At 37.5% G+C, this 25,160-nt stretch overlaps 1 protein-coding gene across 1 annotated transcript in view; it reads left to right on the top strand.

Annotated features, from left to right (window-relative positions):
- The first annotated feature begins 6,004 nt into the window (after positions 1 to 6,004).
- The window catches only part of LOC149813264 (NAD(P)-binding Rossmann-fold superfamily protein), a 38,254-nt gene continuing 19,098 nt past the window's right edge, over positions 6,005 to 25,160 (top strand). Inside the window, exons 1-3 of the mRNA XM_089991824.1 lie at positions 6,005 to 6,220; positions 10,125 to 10,284; positions 11,263 to 11,450. Of these exons, the coding sequence (XP_089847950.1) occupies positions 6,005 to 6,220; positions 10,125 to 10,284; positions 11,263 to 11,450 (564 nt within the window). The remainder of the gene's footprint in view (positions 6,221 to 10,124; positions 10,285 to 11,262; positions 11,451 to 25,160) is intronic.

Raw genomic sequence — 25,160 nt, forward strand, 5'->3', positions numbered from 1 at the left:
ACTATGTTGGTGGGCCCCCCAAGGTACCTTTTAGGTACAAATCCAAAAAAGAAATAAAAAGAACAAAAATAAAAATAAAAATAAAAGAAACATAATTACAGTCACATCCGAAAAGTGAATGTGCGCAAAAATAGGGAAAAGACTAAACTACCCTTATGACAAAATAAATAGAACTATATATTTTATATATATATTTGAGTAGATACATATACATATATATTAATATATGTATATGTATTACCATATATATATAAAATATATATATTACATAATATGATTAATGTACATAATTTAACAAGGATAAGGTAAATTCGTAGTCCTTGATAAATTCTAACCAACTCCGATGTCTCATATTTAGCTCCTTCTGAGATAATAGATATTTGAGACTCTTATGATATGAAAAGACTTCAAATTTGTCTCCATACAAGTAGTGTCGTCAAAGCTTCAATGCAAACACTACTGCTAGCTTCAAATCATGTGTTGAATAGTTTTGTTCATGAATCTTGAATAGATGAGATGCATATGCTATAATCTTATCGTTCTGCATCAACACACAACTCAAACATATTACATAGGTGTCTGTGTACACCACAAAACCACCTTGACCAGAAGGCAAAGCCAAGACAAGAGTTGTCATGAGTTTTGTCTTCAAAATCTAAAAACTCCCTTCGTCTTTGTCAATCCATTCGAACTTGATTTCTTTGTGCAAGAGTTTTGTCATAGGTAAAGCAATTCTGAAAAGTCTTGAATGAATCGTGGATAATATCCTGCTAGACCAAGAAAACTCTTGATGTTGCTGCCATTCTTGGGTTGCTTCCAATCTAGTACAACTTTTACTTTGGGTGGATGCACGGATACTCTGCCCCTCGATATCAAGTGACCCAAAAATATGACATCCTCGAGCCAAAATTTATACTAGGAGAACTTAGCGAACGACTGGTGCTTCCTAAGGACTCCTAATATAATATGCAAATACTCTCTATGTTGTTATGAATTCTCAAAGTAAATCAAAATATCATCGATGAATACAATCACAAACGTATCCACATGAGGTCGAAACGCTCTGTTCATAAGATCTATAAAGGTTGCTGGCGCATTAGTATGTCTGAAAGGCATCACTACGAACTCATAATGCCTATACCTTGTTCGAAAGACATACTTTGTAATATCTTTGTAATTAATTCTGAGTTGGTGGTACCTAGTCCTAAGGTCGATCTTTGAAAATACTTTAGCCTTCTACAATTGATCAAATAAATCCTCGATATGTGGTAACATATACTTATTCTTGTTGGTCTAGCTGACCAACCTTGTCCAGGTCTGAGCATGGTCAAGGCCTGGTCTGTCAAATAAGGGTGAACCCGGTCTATCAAATAAGGGTGAGTACCCTACCAAAAACATATGAAGCCTATTTTTTTCTTTTTTCTAAAAATGTTTTGTATATATGAATTTTGATTTATAAAATACTGGATATTATATCTTGTTCAAAAGAGTTAGGTGTTATAACTATTTTTTGAAAGACTACCATGTGGTGAGACATTCTTCTAACGATGAGTGAGTTTTGAATATATTTCTCATGGGTAAGTCAAGTTTATACCCATGTTTAAAAATCACTTATGTTTTCAAAAAATCGATATTAGATATAAATCATCTTCTTGATCATGGATGAGTTGTAAAAATGCCTAACACGCGAGATATTAACATTTTATCTATGAATAAATTTTGAAATTGCATAACACATGAGATATTAACATTTCTATCCATGAAAGAGTTATAAAATCACCTTTCTTTTTATGGAAAATACAAACACTAAGTATGAACCATATTCTAACTACAACAAATTACTATAATGCTTAACCTATGGGAAAATTGCATGTTTATTCATAGAAGAGTTGTGAAAATGTCATCAACAGTGAGAATTATATTTCCAACCATGATTGTTTTGAGAAGAAGAGATATGATTCATGAAATGCAACACAATTCTTTCAAGAATGATAAAGCAACCAAAATGGCATGCAAATAACATTTCTTAGCATGAAACAAGGTTTGAAATGATGAAACACCATTAGTATTGGTGAACATCATTTTCGACCATGGGTTTATGTAAAAAATGAAGATGGGTCAAGAGAGGAAATATATAAATAAAGAATTATGGTTTAATCTATGAAGAGTCCTTCTCCATACCCACATGCACTATAAAAATGCATGTTTGTACGGTTGGGGAAGAGAAGAAGAAGAAATTGTATAAAAATCACAATGCAAAGATGAAGATTAACTTACATTTTTTTCTTTAAAAGATGATTTGAATCTAACTTTAAACTTTGTTCTTCAATCACAAATCGTGTAGAATAGAGTTTCTCTAAAGCACCCTACACTACACTTGATTGAGAAAAAATAGAAATCCAAAAAATGTTAGGAGAGAGAGAGAGAAGAGAGAAAAAATGCTCTAAAATTCTTCTCTTCTACTTTTTGAGAGGTATTTATAGGCAGAAATCTATGAGTAAGTGAGATATGTGGTTTAAATTACATATAAGAAGATAAAGGGTTGATATTGGTCTAACCCTCTTCTCAAAAAAAAGTTCTCAAGTATGACCCTTGACTTCCTCTAGTCATGTGAAGACTTTTACAAATTTGGTAAGCTACAAAAATGTTATTATTTTTTACCTTTTCTATTTTTGATTTTCCTAGCTTTTGTAGAGATTCTACTTCGGGATCCATATGGAATACCATTGGCTGCACTTACCAAGGTAGGAACTAGGCCAAAATTACCCCCCCTGGTTAGCTTCTAGTTGGTTTCATTCCAACTAGTTCTAACTATTGGCTACTTTTTTGGTATATTCTATTATTTGAAAGTTTTACTTTTTCTTCATATTACTTTTAAGAAATTCAAATTATAAAATTTTTATATTAGTCATTATTTTATTTTTAGAAACTATAAATCATAAAATTTTTAATTTGGATCTTCTAGTTGTATCCGACCCCAAATGGATCCGGTTCAAATACAAATTAGATCCAAACTCTACTAGAACACTTTAACATTTTTTTCTTTATTTAAATTCATAATTTAATGAATAATTCAAGTGTAATTAGTCACTTAATTTTAATTAGACATGGTTTATAATTAACTATGATTAATTAACAAATAACACTAATTTTATTACTCTAACTAATTGATGCCTTAATTTCTAATTCTATAAATACTAATAAATATTAATTAGTCAGGATAAAAATTAAGTCATTATTTTTACAACTTGAATTTTTTACACCAAAAAATTTATTTATTTTGTTTAAATTTTTTAGAAATTTTGTGGTTCTTACTACGACCATCAAAATTGATTGACTTCATCTAACAATATTGGTTAGTGTTAAGCTCTCTTTAGCTCAGGGAGTGACATTGATATTTTCTTTTTTGGGAACATGTTCTTGTATGATAACAAATATTTTAAAAAGATGGATACTAACTGACTTTTTGAAGTGCATACTAACTATAATACTGTTTAGATGTCCAAACATAATATATTAACCAAGCAAAAACGAAACACATCATAAGACAAGCACATTTAACTACTATCTTAAAAAGATTCATTTACCTCTCCTAAAATTTAAATGAATTCCAACTAATTCAGTACCCTTACAAATTGCTTTTTATCAAAGTCCTAAAGAGGCATCGTTGAAATTCTCTGTAATGTTTTATTAAACAATTAGAATTCAACTTGTGTTCATAAAGTTTATTTTCGTTCTGATAAAGTTGAATTCCTAACTAAGAATATGCATAAGCATATGAGGACATATCTTTTCATAAAGGATATGGAAGCTTCGTAGTTAGGTTAACATCAAAGTCTATCACCTAAAATATCAAAAAGAAAAATAAAAGTTGGTGAGGAAATTGAATATATCAAGTGATCGTGACACAAAGGCTCACAAAGATGGATGAAGCATCCAAACCTTGCTTCACTGAGTCAACATCTCATAAACAAAACGAGTAGATAAGAACATGTATATGAAATCGTGTAAGACATCTATATCAGAGAATGTAAGCTCCTACATAGCATCATATGATAATGTGACCTGTGGGAAGTAGTCGTAATATTCATGTAGGCAACAAACACAACTCGATCCAGTAAACTTCAAAGTGCACTACCAAATTACGTAGATCTTTTGGGGGTCAATTAGTATGGACTGAATTTTATACCCTCAAAAGATTTTTCCTTAAACTAAAACCTAATTCACATTTTCAATGATGAAATTATCTAAAATTTGAAAGTTGAAACAAATAAATGAAATGGCAAGACATAGGCCAAATCCTCTGAAAGGAAACTGTAAAGGAAAGAAAAATTCATTCAAACAAACATTGAGACTAGACCAATGGTCCATGATGATTTCCTAAAACATTTAAATAATAGAGTAAAATAAAAGAAACGATTGATGATTTTTTTTTTTAAATAGACAATCAAACAAACTTACCACACGATCGAAAGTTTCATTGTCCGCATCCATCAAGTGTGTTTGGATTCAATACTCTAGGATCTAGGTTTGGTACCCCTGTGATCATGATAACATTCGCTATCCCGTAGATCCCACTGATGCATGGTTTATTTAAATCCTGAGGCACTCCCCATAACTTAAAATTTATACTGCAATTAGAGAAGTGAAAACATGCATGACATTTAAAATGTATGTATAAGATGCAAGCAAATTACCAAGTATAGAAAAACGCAAAGAAACAATACTAGAAAGAAAATAGCTATCGAACATGCATTTTGACATCAAGATATGAAATGGTTGGAGGGAATTGACAAGATGATTGTTCAAACCTAATCATGGCAATCAGTCCCTACAGAGGGAACTGCAAAAATTTCAATATGGTTATGTAAGTAGCATCATAACATGGCTAGATAAAGTCTCCAAAACAAGAAGGCATGTATACTATATAATTTTGCAAGAAAACCACTCACAATTGCTATAATAATATGTTATGGTTTCCCTTATGAGGAAACTGAATATTGACCTGACGGTATCCAAATTGCTGTTAGTATCCTAGTGATACTAAGCATATAATTTTGGAAATACCTAAGAGCAGTGAAAGTTAATGTTGATTGCCACCAACCAAAAGTTGGTGGTATTTTCCCATGTCAACAACTCAAAGTAAGTAATAACAACCAAATAAAACAAAAAGGGCCAATAAATGCACCAACAAATGTGGAGAGAAGACAGTTGAAAGCCACGTCACAAGAGTAAGCTCACTTGGAACAAGTAGCCAACTCAAATTCCATATCTTAAAAGATTTTATTGTACAAAGAGATACAAGACACAATCTTCTTTATACTTAAATGTGGCCTAGCTAGTACAATTCACATCCTCCAATTCATAAAAAAGATCTTATCCTCTATCTTTCACAATCTTATTGTGTCATGTAAATCTACCTTAGTACAAGGCAGAATCTTTTTGTGTACTCAATTCATTAAAAAGTTCACATTACAAGTCAAACTGTACACAATCCATTAAAAGGAATATCGAGCTTATCACAATCCAAAATCTTCTTATACAAGTGAGTTAACAAATGGCATGAACAATCTTAACCGGTAAATAACAAAAGGCTAACCCAAGCATATCTATTGACAATAAAAATAAAGAGAACATCTTGTATGTAGGATGACATAAAGAAGAGAGAGTTAGATGTCACAAAAGAAAAACACTAGCCGCTGTTAGCCTGAATCAGCAGGACGATTCGTATCGTATCGATAAAAAATCGGTTTGCAACTAAATGGAATCAGATTTTTTTCAAATAAATCAGCATTATTTTCTTAACCTAGGTTGCTATTTGATTAAGGGTTAAACAGTATTTGCAATAGCTCAAAAGTTGAGTGTTTTTTTTTTTGTAAATTTTCGTCTCTCTCTCTCTCTCTCTCACACACACACACACACACGCACACACACAGACTCACAGAGTGACAGAGTGAACGAGAGAGAGAGAGAGAGAGAGAGAGAGAGAGAGAGAGAGAGAGAGATGGGTCGAAGGACAGTCTTGGTGGTGGGAGGGACGGGTTACTTAGGCCAGCACCTGTTGCAAAACCTCGTAGGGAAGCCGTACGACGTGGCCTTCACTTATCACAGCACCCACCCTCCTCCGTCCCTCGTACGTGAAGTATCCCCCGCACGACCTTTCAAGCTCGATCTCCAAACTGGTGAAGGACTAGACGCCATCTCCCACGCTCTGGGCCAAGTAAGTGGGGCTAATTCCTTTCTTTTTTTTCTTTCGGAATAATTACTTATGTTAGGTTCAGTGAGGGGTCCTAATCAACCGTTCATTAATAAGAGAACAGAGACATGGGTTTTACATTGGTGGGTTATTTGGGTGGTGGAATTCACATTGTTTTATACGAAGTTTTTATTTGTTTTTTTAAATATTTTTTGGCAAAGTGGAAACATGGGTTTTACTTTGCTTTACCGGTTTCTTATACGAACCTTTTGTTGAATTTCGGTGATTCGAGTTTTAGTGTTTGCGTTGTTTTATTTGCTCGTGCTGCTTGTTTTTTTATTGGTAATTTTGTTGTTTATCTCTGATTAAGACATGGAATCTGAGATTTACAATACTTGAATGCATTTTGCTAATTCTTGTTGTTGGTTTGTTATTGTGTTAAGGCTTTGTTTCTTCTTTTTGCTTTAATGATCATCATCTTTCCCGTTGCTGCTGCTGCAGTTGAAAAACTAGATAGCTACGTGTGTGGTGAAATTTTCATATGTAAGCAATTTGTTGACATGAAATGAGGCTATTGGAAAGTATGCCTCGCCTATTTGAAAAGAACAAGTTGTTGTGATTCCTGTTTTTCTTCTTATTTTCATTGGGGAGAGGGGCTATGGGTTTATATGTCTACTTTTGATTATATGAAAGAAAAATGAAACAAATGGAGTTTTTTTCCCTTTTCTCCAGCTAATCAAGAACTATGGAATATAACTACCCCCAAAAAGGAAAACTATGAGAATGCTGACTGTTAAACACTGAAAGAGTAAATTTTGTTTTTTCCTTTTTTCAGTTTACTGAAATGAGTTCAGCTTAGGGATGTTTATGTTTTATAAAAATCTATGGAGTTTGTGAAGATATAGATGTTGATTTCATAGGAGTTGTCAAGATTGTTCTGATGCGGTGGATACTTGCTTATATATACCAATTGACTGTGCAAGAATGATGCGTATGAATCAGCTAGGCTCATTAAGAATTTCTCTCTCTCATATATATATGCAGTCTCTGTCTCTCGCTATATATATAAATATATATATACGAAAACCCATATCATCAAATGGGTTTTCGTCGAACAAGGGTTGGACACACGGCCGCATGCCGCCCGTCGGGGAAAATTTTGAAAAATGACCATTTAGCGGCAGTTCTTGACCACTGCTAAAAGTTGTTAAAATGAAAAAAAATGAACCGTTGATTGCGCGGACGATCAGCTGCGCAAAAAAGTCTACGATTTGTGTCTGACACTTTACCTGTTTGATGATACGGGTTACTATATATATATATATATATATTGAGAGAGAGAGAGAGAGAGAGAGAGAGAGAGAGAGAGAGAGAGAGAGAGAGAGAGAGAGAGAGAGAGAGTGTTTTATTTTTGCGATGTATTATAGTGTAAAACAGCTGTTGAAGCTTTTGGCGTGCAAATAAATTAGGTCACGAGTTCAATTCCCATGGTTCCCAACATTAATAAATGTAACCCTCTCTTTTTTCCTTTTTAAATTGCGACACTCCAGTTCACCTCATCTGGCTCAGTCTTATCACAGGTATGAGCTTGACTTGCTTACCATAAGCTCTAGTTCAAGTTTGAGCTGGGGCTCAGCCTAAACGAGGAAGCTTGAACACCTCAAGCTCAGCTCACTGGGCTTGTTTGACATCCTAACCATAAGGAAATTTGCCCAGTGAATTTGTACTCTTCTCCATTATAGATGCAATTGCATATTAAAAATAAAATCTATTGCCTTTCTTATTCAATAATCTAATACATATTGTAATTTATGCAATGTACCACCATTGGATGCTGATCCAAGTACTTTCAAGAGAAAGTTGTAAATGTAGTATTAGTCTACCTCAAGCACACTTGCAAAGAAACAATAAATACTCATCTATTCATCAGAAGATCTCATTCTAGTGGCCTAAACTCTATAAAATCCTACATAGGCCATGATTTACAAGGAGTCTGCCTTGATTGGCTGATTCAGAATTTGGATTCCATGGATGATCAAAGTCAGTCTTTGGCTTCAACAAGGAGCATTTTTTTTCCTGAGAAACAGAAATCCAGTGATGATTTAATTATGAAAACCAGACTTACTATTCATTTGTACAAATTTCATGGATCATATAAAGGTTAAAATGCACACCAAAGCTAAAATATAGCAATTCAACAGTCATGTCCTTTTAGGTAATCCACCTTGCAGATAGTTAGCAAACTGTTCAAAGTTCAAAGATACACCTGGTATTACAAGAATAGAGTCCTCAAGGATACTTGTTAAATTGTCTGAAAATTGAATAAAGTAACATTAAGTTTTTTTTCCCTTCATAGTTTTCAAGTTGAATCATCCATGTGGACCTACTATTCAAGAACCATGCCTACCAATGCCCTTATGTGCTTTTACCTTTGAAAACAAGGGAATATATTCATCCTTTTCTCGACATTTTTCCATCATGTTCATATATCTTGCTCATTTAACTCAAATTTGTTGGACTTCCCATGCACTACTCCAAATGAGTAGACCTTTCTCACTTGGTTCTCATCTTGTTCTCTTGTTTTTCAATTGGATACAGCACCCTATGTTGCAAAGTAATCTTGAAAATTTTGTACTCATATCATGCGAGATCCTGATTCTTTCTTTCGCAATGCATGTTGTAGACAACATAAACAGATCCAAGATTCATCGTTCATGGGGAAGAGTTGAGGATGCTTGGCTTCAGAGTTCTTTGCTGCATAGTTCATGATCAATGGCATGGAATCTTAGTCTATGCTCTTCATCTAGTGATACCTGTCGATTGAATTCCATTTGCATGTACTTGCATGACTTATCTGTTATCCATTCAATTCCAACTAGTTTCCCAGTCCGAGTTCTATTCCACCTCTTGTGCATGAGTTTGGTCCTAACCTATGTTACCTGGGTATGGATGCGGGTACGACATGGCAATTCCAAAAAATGTGGGTATGGGTACACGGCTATATATATACATATATATCACATAAATACAAAATAAATTCAAAATAAACTGGATAAAATCTAAATATTTATGTTATATCTAAAATATATATTATATTACTGAAAATATAAAGTTATAAACTGAAAATATAATTATAAATTATAAATTAAATACAAACTTGTATGTACAGAGGGTAAAATGGCGTGTCCGGTTGTCAACACGGTGATACACATGTCGACACGGGTACGGAGGGCAAAATGGAGTGTCCCGGTTTCATAGGTCCTAACCTTCATAGTCATACTATTGCTTGAGTTTCTTCTCCTGAACCGTTTATTTCATATTATCCATTTTCACTTGCCACGCATCATTAACAATAGTTCATAACTAAGAATGTGAGGCTTCATAGAGGTAATCTTATTCTTAACACATGCTCTTCTTGGTCTATCTTGTAGGGTAGTCCTAAGAAGCTTTGTGAATAATACTTGAAAGGTCTCAGCAATGATTTTCCATTGATCATAATTTGTATTTTTGGATGTATGTGTGCATGTTTTATAACTGATTTTATTTCCACTTGTTAATTTTTTTGTATCCAGCTCATTGTTGTTTCCAATTCAGTGACTTACAAGTCTGCCACCATGCATCATCCTGTGTGGATTGAAACATGCATGTTTGGGTACAATTCTTTTTCTTATTCATGTATATTGTACATAAATGTGTCCCATTATGCATGTTTGGGTACAATTCTTTTTCTTATTCATGTATATTGTACATAAATGTGTTCCGTTGACTGTTGACACCTGCAATAATCCATTATTATATATGGGGCATATTTTATTTAGATATGATTTTGCTCATTTCTTAATTTATCTGATTTAGTAAGTTCTGTTCATATTTTATTTTAGTGTTTCTTCATTTAATTTTGTGCTGATATATAATAGTATTTTTCCAGCCTCATATAATTGTTAATTGTGCTGCAATCTCTGTCCCACGTACCTGCGAGATGGACCCCACAGTTGCTATGGCTATTAATGTTCCTTGCTCTCTTGTGAAGTGGTTGTCAAGCTTCAGTGGTTGTAAATCTCTTTTTATTCACCTGTCAACTGATCAAGGTAGGGCTTTCTCTTATATTTATCATAATCCTTTCAACACTAAATAACTATCAGGATAGGAGTTTAGGCTTCTTTTGCAATCTTGTCTTTGAATTGCATATCTAAAATGAAGGTTAGCACTTTCCTTTATGCATCTGATGGGCCTCTTCATTAGTACAATAACAATCTCTATACTGAGGTTAAACTGGATAATGGCATTGCCAACCTCACAACTTCTGGAACATGACAAAAGGAATGCCATCTTTTAAGAGTTTGTTGCAGTCTAGAATCTAGTAGCTTATTAGGTCATATGGAGCAAGTATGATGTGTTTTTTTGGCTGTTCAGTTAGATTCACTTCAGAACACGAGTATCCTGCAACGTTAGGCATGTCAGAACTTTGGTTTTGTTCAGTATGTGTCAAGTTGCATACCTTAGTGCTAATATAACAAACAGAAAAGCATAAGTGTTTCAGATTAGAAGATTATCTCTCATATTTGTTTGTACAGACCATCTTTGGATAAAATCATATTGGCCATGCATCCTATCTTCTTCTTCTCATGTCTCATTGTGAGTAGCCTGGTCAGAAACTTAATCCCTTTTTTCCCTTTGTTAATCTTTTCTAGCCTATGACTAAAGTTCCTCCACTTCATATTGTTATCCTACTTGTAAATCTGTTCTCTAAAAATCCATTTTTTTCCTTCACCCTCTCTTAATACTTCTCTCGTGCACTTGCATATAATCTTTAGGTTTATTTTACATTGAATGATTGTCTATGCATGTAAATGAAACTCAGGACCGCTTGTGGCTTGTATATGTGTCTTTGGTTTCTATGCTTAGGTGCTGTTAATGTTTAATGAAGAGAAAATGCTGCTACCTTTTGCTTTTATAACCCTTCTATCACTTTTTGGCTTGTTCATAAAGCCTTTTGCTCTGAAAATGTCATTATTGTATTGTTATTTAATGTCTGATTTGGTCCTAATTCCTGATATTACTACCAGTTTACGAGGGTGTAAAATCCTTTTACAAAGAAGAGGATGATGTGGTAGCTGTAAATATTTATGGGAGATCAAAAGTGGCTGCAGAACTATTTATCTCTTCAAATTGCTCCAGCTATGCAATCTTGAGGAGTAGTATAATTTATGGACCACAAACAATTTCACCTGTTATGAAGTCTCTTCCTGTCCAGGTGCACAACTGTTTCTTTGTAATCATTGTGACTTGTAGTGTAATATATCTAGATATATTTGCGAAATGATGAGGATGTATGTTCTTAATTTATCCCAAATAATGTTTTCATTTCATTGCTCGAGACTTTCTCCTTTATGCCTTATTTTTTTTTCTATAAACTCAAATTGAAATTCTCATCCGATCAATGTGTTCTGAGAAAAGCTGCTTGCATAGAAAATATTCTGGAAGTGTCAGATTTGTTTCAGATTCTGCTCATTTTCAGGTGACATTCTGGGTATTTATCTTTGATTTGCTCATTTTCAGATGACATTATGGCTGTCATCTTTTGTATGCTATGTGCTTATCAAAATTGTTGTTGACTATTGAAATAGAAGTGTGTGAAGTAGGAATTGGGAAATAATCATGACAAAATTCACAACATTGGGTATCATGTATATTATTTAATTTTTTTCTGAACAATCAACTGAAAAATGAAATTAATCTTTAAATGAAAGTATTACATGGTAGAAGGTTGTCTACAAGTAAACATTTGGCTGCATGTACAACATGAAATTGTCCCAAGATCACCCTGTGAAATTATCATCTATGAGCTTTTGAGACAGTGCCTTGAAAAGAACCTACAAGTTTTAGAATGGAGATCAGCTCTTCAAAGTCCATAAGATACAGCTGTTCCTTTCTCGATGCCTTGAAAAGAATCTATTAATTCTTAGAATGGAGATATGTAGTCAAAAGCACTAGTTGCAGTCCCCTAACTGGTAGACACCTATAAAGATTAATCGGGGCATAGGCAGGACTAGATGGACTAGTCGATATCCCAGTTAAAAAAAAAATACAAAATTTATAAATGAATTACTATAATTAATAACAAGCATATATGCAACATAAAATTAATTAACAATAAGCAGATAGCAAAATTTATAAAATCACAGTATATATATATACATAATTTCTGTGAATATAAAAGTCACAGACTATGTCACATGGGTGCGGATGCGGGGGTGCGGCACTTTCAAAAACCTTGGGTGCGGGGGTGCGATAGGGAAAAAATGTAAAAAATTATATATATATATATTATATATATAATTTTGAAGTTTTAACAATTAACATTGTCATAATTTAACAGTTAACATTGTCATAATATCATTCATCATGCATGCAATATATCAACCTAAATATCAATTAAATAAGTAAAGCAATTACATAAATCAACCTAAATATCAATCAAATAAGTAAAGTAGAAAAGAACTAAATTATATACCAAAAGTATATCCTACAATGTATATGATGATGAAGTAATGAATCTTAAGAATTTTCTTCTTCATCATCAAATACATCGTTAGAAGGAATACTGGGCTCAGCTAAATCCATGTTTGTCATGTTGAAATTGTTGAGATTAAGAGGTTTTAAGTTTAAGTTTTCTTAAACTGTAGGTTATTTGATATTTCTTGTTTAATTAGGGACTTGTATGTAAATTTTTACATTGGCATCTCTCTATTTAACATAGAGATTAGCCCTAATCAAATGAATGAGTTCTCTCTCGGCCGACCTCTCTCTCTCTCTCCTCTCCTCTCGTCTGCTCTGGTGCTCCTTATTCAAGTCGCCACATGGTATCAGAGCAGTGGATCTCGGGAGCCTAAAAACGTGATCGTTCTACACCAAATCGTAAACAGGTGTGGTTATTTTTTTTTCTTATCTAATTACATAGATCTGATCACAGATCTGATGTCTGACTAACGTCATGACACAGATCTGTAATCAGATCTACAGATCGATTGCAACTGGGAGTTACGGAAGAGCAGGCGTGATTTTCTGTTTCGTGGAAGAGGTTTTTCTTTCAGGCGTGATTTCCGTGCCATGGAAGCAATCTGTTAATCAGTTTTTTGTTAATTTTTGTGTCGTGGAAACAATAGTCGTGATTCCTGTTTTCGTGGAAGTTTTTTTTCAGCAGGCGTAACTTGTGTGCCGTGGAAGCAGCATGCTAATATTATTTTTTTGTGTCGTGGAAGCAGTAGGCGTGATTCCCTGTTTTGTGGCAAATTTTTTTGGCTGTCGTGGGTGTAAAACCCACGTAAAAAAAAAAAAATTTTCGGACCCGACCCAGGCCCGCCCTGGTTAGGGTTTTAAAACCCGACGCAGGGTGAGGGTTTTAAAACAAAACCCTCCCCTGTGCACCGCGCCGCTTAGGGGTGGCAATCGGGTCGGGTTGGCGGGTTGGCGTGTCAGCATACCTCAACCCGAACCCGACCCGTTTATTAAACGGGTCAGCTGTGGCAAACACGAACCCAACCCGTTTAATAAACGGGTAACCCGACACGACCCGCCAACCCATTTAATAAATGGGTTGGGTCGGGTAAACGGGTTTTCAGGTTGGCGGGTCAGGTTGGCGGGTCGGGTTGGCGGATCGGGTTGGCAGGTTGGCGGGTCGGGTTGACGGGTCGGGCAGACGGGTTGGCGGGTTAACGGGTCGGGCAGACGGGTTGGCGGGTTGGCGGGTTGACCCACCCGCCTAACCCGTTTATTAAACGGGTCAGCCGGGTTGGCGGGTTGGCATACCCCCAACCCGAACCCGACCTGTTTAATAAACGGGTTACACGGGTCGACCCGTTTATTAAACGGGTTGGCTTAAGCCCAACCCGAACCCGCCTAAGAGGCGGGTTGGCGGGTCGGGTTGGCGGGTCGTGTCAGAAATTGCCACCCCTAGCGCCGCTCCACTCCCTCGGCAGATAAGGGAAACCCTGGAGGGTTTCCCCGATTATCGCCCCCTTGAGCCCTTTAAGTGTAACGCAGGAGGGGAGGGGGGATGCGGCAACCTTCTCTGCTCCTCCTCCTCCCCTCCCTCTCGAGTCTCCTCGTGCCCTGTGCACGACAACACCGTGGACGCCTCCTCCCCTCTGATCCGATCGCCGCCGCCGCTGCCACCACCGTTGTCGATCCTTCCCCAGGTACGCCTTTTTCCCATTTCTCCTCCCCCGCCTTCTAATCCTCTTCCCGCTCCCTCTACATCAATCAGAGGACCGACAAATGGCCTACGGGCCTCTGTCGTCTCCCCCTCTCTCTTGAGGTTGCTAGGGAGCCAACAGGGGGCCAGTCACCCCTGCAGCCCCCCTCCTCTCTAGTGGGCTATCGGACGACCGACGGGAGGTCGGGCGTCCCCTTGTCTCCCCCTCCTCCCTCTTTTCCCTCTCCTTGAGGGCTTGCCGTGAGGACGACATACGGCATACGGCCTGTGCCGTGCCCTCCTATTCCCTCTATGCCTACCTGAAGGGTGGCAGGGGACCGACACCCCCCCTGCCGCACCTTCCCCCTTGTTTTGCCATCGTTCCGTCAGGCAGGGGCCGAGGCCCCTGCCATTTTTTCGTTTCGTCAGGCAGGGGCCGGGGCCCCTGTCATTTTTTCGTTTCGTCAGGCCGGGGCAGAGGCCCCTACCGGTTGCCGTTTTGTCTGGCAGGGACTGAGGCCCCTGCCATTCATTGTTTTGCAGGGGCCGAGGCCCTTGTCGTCCAGTATTGCCAGGCAGGGACCCAAGTCCCTGCCATTTGTTGTTTTCGTGAGGCAGGGGCCTCGGCCCCTGCCGTTTGTTGTTTTGGCAAGCAGGGGCCAAGACCCCTGTCGTTCGTTGTTTTGGCCGGCAGGGGCCTCGGCCCCTGCCATTCACTGCTTTGTCAGGCGAGGGCTGATGCCTCTGCCATCCGCTGTCCTGTCAGACAGGGGCCGAGGCCCCTGTCATTCGTTGTTTGGTCAGACAGGGGCTGATACCCCTGCCACTCATTTGATTCCGCCAACAGGGCAGGTCTTACCACTGGCCTTCTGTTCTTTTTGACAACTACATCATAATAACTCTCACACTCTTGCAGATTTACGCAACAGGTCCCGTTCGTGCTCCGCGGCCCGACCCTCGTATTATCCTCACGCGTAGGCGTACGTGTTAAAATATGATGTATACTTATATATATATATCTATATATATCGATTACGACACATATACATATATATGATATATATATGTCTACGTGTCTATCTATATATATAAATATATATATATATATATATATATATATATATTGTAAAACCCCACAGGGGTATTTCTGTCATTTCACCTGTACACGCATATCCTTGATATGCTTTTTCCTTTCTTTCTTTTTCCTTTTTTTCTTTTTCCTTTTTGTATTTTTTACTTTTTCCTTTTTTACATTTGAGAGGGGTCCACATAGAGTTGTTGGACCCCTCCAACGGTCATAAATATGGCCGTTGGAGGGGCTCCAACGACTCTATGGGAGCCCCTCCTTGGGTCCCTTGCTGTGTATAAATAAGGGGCTCAGCCCCATGTATTCCTTAAGCTTCTTTTGAAGCATTCTATGAAGTGAGATATATTTTTTATCTTCTTTTTGTGCTTGACCACTTTTGTGGTTTATTTTGCCCTTTAGTGGCATCTTGTGTATGTGCGTGCTTCCGTGCTTTCACTTGGAGACGTTGCTCTTTTCATTTGGCACTTCATTACATGGTATCAGAGCCTTGGCTAAGAAGGCTTCATTGGATCCTCCATTGACAAGTAATACCTCTCCTCTCTCTTGTCTTATAAATTTTTCTTCTAATGGCCAACAAAGATGCAAAAATCGATCTCTCATTCAAATTGGATGGGACCAATTATCGTATGTGGGCAGCCGCTATGGAGAATAATCTCAAAGGTAAAAGGCTTTGGGGTTATGTATGTGGAACCATTCCGGAACCACAACTTAAGTTAACTAAATTTGAAGGAGGTGAAGAAAAGGCCTTAAATGAAGAAGAAAAAGAAAAGGCTATTCTTGATTACTCTTCTAAAATGGAAGATTGGGAAAGTGAACATGCTAAAATCTTAGCGTGGTTCATGAATAACGTCGAATTGAAGATTTGTGCAAATCTTGCTAAATTCAAGAAGGCTAATGAAGCATGGTTTTTCATGAAAGGTATGTACACTCAAAGAGACCTTGCTAGGCATTTTTTTCTTCAAGAAAAAGTAAGAGCTACCAAGCAAGGTGATATGAGCATTAGAGACTACTATAGTGCTCTATCCTCTTTATGGGATGAACTTGTCCTTCTCGAACCTCAATGGGAAGGAAGTGCTATTGCTATGAGACAAGAGCAAATGGAAAAAGAGAGGTTCTTTCAATTTATTCATGGGCTTCGTCCCGAATTTGAACAACTTAGAGGATCTCTACTCCATAGAGCCTCTACTCCTCTAAGTGATATTTTGGCCGATTTATGTCAAGAAGAAACCCGTTTGGCCTTAAAAAGGGATGTTGATGAAGTACATGCCGTGTCTAGACCCGGCAACAATGTAAGATCATATAAACCACCACATTTTTGGAAGAACAATGGTGGAGGAAGGAAAATCATTTGTCATAATTGTAATGAACCGGGCCATATTCGTCCCGATTGCCCTAAATTCAAGAAGAAGGTAGCTTCTGTGGGAGAAACTCCTTCAAACATCAATGAAGATTCAAAGAAGGATGGTGACATAAAGGATTCCATCGCTCATCTAACCGAAACTCTCCAACAATTTATGAAGATGAACGCCTCTACATCATCATCCTCACCTTCCACTTCCGGTGCCGCCATCTCTTCATTCCCAGGTATGTCTTCTTGGATTCTTGATTCGGGTGCCTCTTTCCATATGACTCCAAATGCATCACTTTTGTCAAAACCAAGTCTCAATAAGTTTAAATCATATGTATCCACCGCCGATGGAACTTCTTTAAATGTTGAGGGTATTGGAAACCTGGAGAAAATTTATGACCAAAACAAAGAATTTTTTGTTCCCAAAATCCGAATCATCCCAAAACTTAATCTAAACCTTTTCTCCGTCTCTCAAATCACCGATTTTGAGTGTAATGTCTCTTTTTCACCAACCCATTGCTATGTGCAGGATCTCCGGTCCGGGAAGCGGATTGGGCAAGGCCATAGAAGAGGGGACCTTTACTATATGGATTTTTTGTCTTTGCCATCCAAATCATTTTGTAATCATGTTCAATCCAAAGATATTGAGACTTGGCATAAGAGACTTGGGCACCCTAGTATTTCCAAATTGTACCTTTTTCCATTTTTGGAAAAATTTTGTAATACAAATACATTTACATGCAATGATTGTATTCTTGGGAAAATTCACTCTCTTCCATATTCTCATAGCAATTTTGTGTCAAAAAGGCCTTTTGAACTTGTGCATTCCGATGTATGGGGACCGGCACCCATTATGTCCAAAGGAGGCTTCTCTTATTATGTTTCTTTTATTGATGATTTTACTAGATACACATGGGTTTATATTATCAAGAATAAATCTGATGTCTTCACTAATTTTAAAGAGTTTCACGCTCTTGTTCAAAATCAATTCCAACACAATATAGCCATTTTTAGATCCGACTCAGGAGGAGAATACATGTCTAAAGACTTCCAAAATTATTTTAAAACAAATGGAATTTTGCACCAAAGATCTTGTCCTAAAACTCCGCAACAAAATGGTCTTGCGGAAAGGAAACATAGGCATTTAATTGAAACCACAAGAACTCTTCTTGTGTCTAAATGTGTTCCTAAAAACTTTTGGGCCGAAGCTCTTCTTACCGCAACATATCTTGTGAATCGTATGCCCTCTTCCTCTTTGAAAAATGTTTCGCCCTTTGAAAAATTATTTAAAATTACTCCCGATTTTAATAGATTAAGAATCTTTGGATGCAAATGTTTTGTACTTAGTTTAGGACAAGATAAGTTGTCACCTAAAGCTATCAAATGTGTATTCATTGGCTATGGTGAGAATAAAAAAGGCTATAGATGTTTTGATATTCGAAACAATAAATTATATGTGTCGAGAAATGTAAACTTTATTGAAGAACAAAATGGTTTCGATATCCACACATCTAAGGAAGACATCGATTATTCTTTTCTATTTGACTTAGCTCCTAGATTTGAGTCTCCTGAGGCTATTTCTTGTGATACTAGTTGTGATGGAATTTCACATTATAATATACAACAACATGACAATACCTCCCAAAATGAAAACCTTAATGATATAAATGTTTATACCCGACGGATAGGAAATGAACATCAACCTGCTATTGACAGATACTCTCAAGACTTCTCTTTAGAAGAATCTACTAACAACAATCTACCTAGGAGATCTTCTCGTACCAGTAGGCCACCACAAAAGTTTGTGTCCTATGAATCTTTTTCTCCAAATTATAGGGCCTGTCTTATGTTAATACATTCGTATCACGAACCTACATCTTTCAAGGAAGCTAAAGATCACCCACATTGGATTGAAGCCATGAAAATCGAATTAGAGGCTCTTAACAAGGCCCAAACCTGGAGCATTATTCCTCAACCTTTAGGGAAGAAGGCAATTGGGTGTAGATGGGTATATAAAGTCAAAACTAAAAGCGATGGGTCTCTTGAAAGATACAAAGCTCGTTTGGTAGCAAAAGGCTATGCCCAAGAATATGGGATTGATTATGATGAAACTTTTGCTCCCGTGGCCAGAATGACTAGTGTACGAACCTTAATTGCTTTAGCATCCATCAAACAATGGCCTATATACCAACTTGATGTTAAAAATGCTTTCTTAAATGGAACTTTATGTGAAGAAGTTCTTATGGATCCTCCGCCGGGTCTTGAAATTGGGAAAGGCAATATTCTAAAATTAAACAAAGCTCTTTATGGGTTAAAACAAGCGCCAAAAGCGTGGTATGATCTCTTTAGCAAAGTAGTTCTTGATAATGGTTTTTCCTCATGTTACACTGATACTGCTTTGTTTGTTAAATCCTCTAATGAATACATAACCATTTTGTTATTATATGTTGATGATATGATTATCACAGGTAATGATAAGAAAGGTATTGATCTTATTAAAAATATTCTTAAGAAAAATTTTGATATGTCTGATCTGGGTTTTTTGAGGTATTTCTTAGGAATTGAAGTTGCATACTCACCCAAGGGGTATGTCCTATCTCAGATGAAGCTTGCCTCTGATATTATTGCTAGGTCTGGGCTAACAGATGACAAAAGGGTGGAGACTCCAGAAGTGATCAATGCCAAGATGAGAGCCAATGATGGCACTCCTTTAGCAGATCCCACGCCTTATCGTCAATTGATTGGATCATTAACATATTTATCTATTACCAGGCCTGACATTTCCCATGCAGTTCATAGTGCAAGCCAATTTCAGACTGCTCCTACCACCACTCACATGGCAGCAGTAATGAGGATTATCAGATATCTAAAAGATTCCATAACTAAGGGAGTATTCTTATCCTCTTCTTCACCTCTTACTTTACTTGCGTATACTGACTCTGATTGGGGGGGTAACCCCGATGATCGTATTTCTACCACAGGTTATTGTGTGTTTCTTGGGGAGTCACTTATATCCTGGAGGTGTAAAAAGCAGCGTAAAGTTTCTCTCTCATCTACTGAAGCTGAATATCGTGCGATGGCCACCACCACAACTGAGATTATATGGTTAAGAAGCTTACTTAAAGATATGGGTGTCTCATTCTCAACTCCCTCAAAGCTATGCTGTGACAACAAGAGCTCCATTTATATCGCTAGCAATCACACTTTTCACGAACGAACGAAGCATATTGAGATGGACTGTCATTATGTTCGAGATGAGTTCCTACGTGGCACCATTCAACTCCCATATGTTCCTACCGAATATCAGTTGGCGGACTTCTTCACCAAAGCCTTGCCTTCGCCTCGCTTCTATTTCCTCCTTAGCAAACTCTCGGTGATTTCACCGTGTGTTTGAGGGGGGGTGTTAAAATATGATGTATACTTATATATATATATCTATATATATCGATTACGACACATATACATATATATGATATATATATGTCTACGTGTCTATCTATATATATAATATATATATATATATATATATATATATATATATATATATATATATATATATATATATATATATATATATATATATATATATATATATATATATATATATATATATATATATATATATTGTAAAACCCCACAGGGGTATTTCTGTCATTTCACCTGTACACGCATATCCTTGATATGCTTTTTCCTTTCTTTCTTTTTCCTTTTTTTCTTTTTCCTTTTTGTATTTTTTACTTTTTCCTTTTTTACATTTGAGAGGGGTCCACATAGAGTCGTTGGACCCCTCCAACGGTCATAAATATGACCGTTGGAGGGGCTCCAACGACTCTATGGGAGCCCCTCCTTGGGTCCCTTGCTGTGTATAAATAAGGGGCTCAGCCCCATGTATTCCTTAAGCTTCTTTTGAAGCATTCTATGAAGTGAGATATATTTTTTATCTTCTTTTTGTGCTTGACCACTTTTGTGGTTTATTTTGCCCTTTAGTGGCATCTTGTGTATGTGCGTGCTTCCGTGCTTTCACTTGGAGACGTTGCTCTTTTCATTTGGCACTTCATTACAGTACGCAGCTACACAACATTCCGAGGTAGGGTAAAGTCGCACAACGGGCAATAGATGAACCTATTTAAGTTGAAATAATTAAGATGCCCATGCTAGATATGCTTAGAGTTATATTGCTTCTGCATTGCGTATTATCTTGTTTGCATGCTCATGGGTCGAGGTACAATTTCATTCTTTGATCATTATTTTGCATAGTTGCTTATGAGTTTGAGGTGTGGTTTCGTACTTCATGCAATACCTATGCTCTTGTTTGCTTGCATATATTTTTGCCTGCACGTTTCCTTTGAGTGAGGTATGACTTCGTGTCTCATAAATTACTTATGACCTTATGTGTTTGCCTATTTAAGTGGCCAATGTATGGTTTTGGTACCTCGTGTATTACTTATGTGCTTTTCCTTCGATGTGCGGCATCCCAAGTTGAAAGTTGCTGGTTGTCATGTTATAACCTGCATATGCTCACATTTATGGTAAATATGTACTTACATAAATGTAGTCTTGTGCCTATCCTGTTATCACTTGTTTTCAAAACACTAGAAGTTATGCTTGTGCATTGCAGTTCTTTAAAAGCGAGTTTCTTTCTGCCAACCCAGTGCTCTTCAAATTGCACAACTTTTGCAAAGTTAAGTTTTAAGTCTCGCAAGATTGCGAAGTCACATTTGGGCCCTCCCAAGTCCACACTTGGGAGAAATGTTTTAATAACTCTGATCAAGGGCATGAGCCTATGAATAAGTGGGGTTCTGTTGAAGGACCCATTCTTCATTTATCAATCTAGTGTCGCATGTCGATACTAAGATAAATTTTGGATACAAGATTGATAGTGTTGTGCCTTGTGTGAATGACTCAATGTGGCATTATGGCTTTCAAGGATGAATCGTGCCAAATGAGCACTCCTATATTCTTTGGATCGTTATGAAGTTGTGTGTTGGGTGTTTCTTTTGAGAAGCCTACACACCTCCCTTTTTCAGTGTAGTGTACTTTTAGACATGCACGACATGTTAAGTACTTTCTTGATCAGACGAGAGATCCGAGACGACCTTGTATCATGAAATATGCAAAATATTGTTGAAATGAATTCAAGATTTATCTTGCCAAATTGTGTTGTGTTACTTCTTTTGCAGATAATATCTGTTGGGGTTTCTTTGGTGAAACCATATCCCTTTCATTGTAGTCGTACTTTTGACAAGTATGTCTTCTTACGTTGCGATGATTGGATGAGTAGGTTGTGGCAACCTCGATGAGTGCAAATAACAAAATGTTTTGTGATCACTTAAATAGGTGATGATTCCGCCTTCACCGGCAAGATACTCGAGTTGGGTCGAAAGACCAGAGTATGTAGAATGAGTCTTTAGTTAACTACCCCTGATGTACTCATTCGAACCGCTGACTCATGTCAGGAGAGAGGACGGGAAGGTACAAAAACTTCGATGGACAAGCCATTAATGGCAGTTACGAGCAAAAGACTCGGCTTCCCCAGTCATTGGAGTTAGGGGAAGAGAACTACCATAATTATCTTAGGTGGTAGCCCTCCATGTTCAGGATGCATCCATTGCTTATGCTGCTTTGGGGATTTCTCTCTTGGTCACCGACCGTCCCCTTAGGTGCGGACTCAGTCAGCTATCCGGGTTATCATAAAATACACAGCATAATAAACCCCCGGATCAGTTTAGGTTGTTTCTAGAGTCGTGCCTTGTGCGTACCCGCTTGACCAGTTAATATCGAAACATAATTTAAATTCGATCACATAATTTGTTGAATTATGCATGTATGGAGGTTATAGTGTGCAACGGGTTAAATACTTATGGAATTGTGTGTGTGGTTGATGTATCATTGTATTTTGCTAGTTAAATTTCGTAGGCAGTTCTTTGTTTGTAATAGTTAGTTTACTTGTGCCAGTAAAATGCTTGTAATAATTTTAGCATCGTGCTCATGATAGTTTGCTCCATGACTCTGCTGAAAGCAAATTGCTATTTAATTGTCTGTCTACTTGACATATTAAATTATTCTGCTTAATTATGTTCTATATTGTCCTGTCTGTGCACCTACCAGTTTTTAGTGAAACTAACCCATTTTATGGGCAGATAATGGATAGGTAATACAGTCTGCGATGGCACGATGACGTGATGAGATAAAGATAGAGCTCTTTCCCTGACGTTTCGCTCTTGAGGACATGTTGGTAAAATTGGTATGAAGTGTATTTCAAAAATTCTCTTTTAATTAAACCTTGAGTTACTAAAACTGTTTTAGTAAACTTCTTTTTGGGTTCAACAAACATAATGAGTTGTAAAATCTCATGAACAAATTCTCAACTATTGAAAATGCATTTCGAAACCATTTGATTTCAATAGTTGTGCGAAATTCGACAAAGAAAAGTTTACGCTGTAAGGCACTCAAGGTCCATTGACTTGTGGTTTTAAAAATATCATTTTCCGCTGTAGTACTATTTAAACTCTGATAATCGTATGATTTTCAAAGCTTTCTAAACTATTTTAAAAGTTACAAGTCTTGGATTTTGGGGCATTAGAGTGAGATTTATGTGTTGAGTACAGGTGCTAAAATCAGACCATGAACAAGTTGTCATGTTGGACGCTGTTCTGGCTTTCTCAGATCTATATTTCTGAGTTGTTTTTCCCATTGTGTCTGACGTGGGTTGAATAGTCAGGTGCGCTCGTGGTATTGGCTGATGCGTGATTGTGAAACACGCTGCTTTCTGTGTCAATTGTAGCCTATCGTGAATTTATTTTTGGTGTGGCAACCTTTGTGTAGTCGTGGACTTGGCTGACGTGTGATTATAAAATACGTTGTTCAAGTGAGTGAATCTGGTTTTTGTTTTGGCAGCTGCAATAGCATCAAATATTCAGTATGGGTGAAACTTCGAAATGTGATTCCAAAAATGAATATATTGGGGGAGTATAAGGCTTTTGCAAATCCCTTCTTGTATGGTTCTTCTGTGAGATTGAATGAAACTAACTATGCCAGGTGGTCCAAAACTTTTATGATGTCGGTATCTGGACATCGTAGAAAACATATTTTGTTGGAAAGTGAACCCAATGAAAAGGTGGGAAAATACGTTACTTGGGACGAAGATAATGACATCGTTATGTCATGGATCATGAATAGTGTCGAACCCCATATTGCAGATGGTCTAATTTACTATAATACATCCAAACAGATGTGGGACAATCTTCGAGATACGTACTCACAAGAGACTAATGTGAGTCGTATCCTGCAAGTCGAACAAAAGATATATAATTTGCTGCAGGGAGATCAGACCTTGGCCCAGTACTATGCCTTCGTCAAAGTTGCGTTTGAAAGACTCAATGCTCACAAGCCTCTTTGTTGTTCGAAGCAAAAGGATCATCAAGAACAGACTATGGTTGTTCGGTTTCTCATAGGTTTATCTTCAGAATTCTCTGTTGCAAAAGTCCAAATGTTGACTGGATCAGATGTACCTACTCTTGCTGATGCATACAATCGTCTGAGTAGACTTGCGATCTCTCTTCCACAATCTCACCCTGTGTTCCAGTCAGAGTTATCAGTCAAGGAAGCGGGAGCGGGAAGCGATACGGGAAGCGGGAGCGGGAAGTGAGGCACTTTCAAAAATTTAGGAAGCGGGGGAAGCGTGGGACCACTTAGAAGAAAATTCCGAATCGTCTCGGAAGCGACCTAGGAAGCGAACCGGAAGCGAGGGGGAAGCGGAAAAATGAAAAAATGGGGAAGCGAGGTGGAAGCGTGGGGGGAAACGTGGGGGAAGCGCTTCCCATAAAAGGGAAGCGCGCTTCCCAAAAAAGGGGGACGCTTCTCCTCACGCTTCGGAAGCGCGACGTTTCGCGCTTCCGAAGCATGCTTCCCCTTTTGCCTAGGCGCTTCCGGTAACTCTGGTCCCAGTCATCTGCTCTAGCTGTCTCATCTGGTTATGGGCGTGAAAATATTCAGAATATCAGAGGACGAGGTCGTGGCAGAGGTATGAGAGGCAGAGGAAAACTTCAATATACATTCTGTGGAAAATCTGGACATTTAGAAGATCGTTGCTGGGATAAGCATGATCGGCCAACCTCTTCTTCATCAAAGTCAAATGCTCCAAAAGCAAATGTTACTACACTAGAGGCAACAAATGCACATGATAATACCTCTGCAAGTGACAGTATTACCCTCAGTCGAGCAGAATATGATGAGGTGATAGCTCTTCGCCCTTCGAGCTCCTCCTCTCCTGTAGCCGGTGTTGCCTACTCAACAGGGAATCATCTTCATCCGAACGATAGTAAGTGGATTATTG

Source organism: Nuphar pumila, chromosome 16 (assembly GCF_984573655.1).
Source record: "Nuphar pumila chromosome 16, dmNupPumi1.hap1.1, whole genome shotgun sequence".
NCBI lineage: Eukaryota > Viridiplantae > Streptophyta > Magnoliopsida > Nymphaeales > Nymphaeaceae > Nuphar > Nuphar pumila.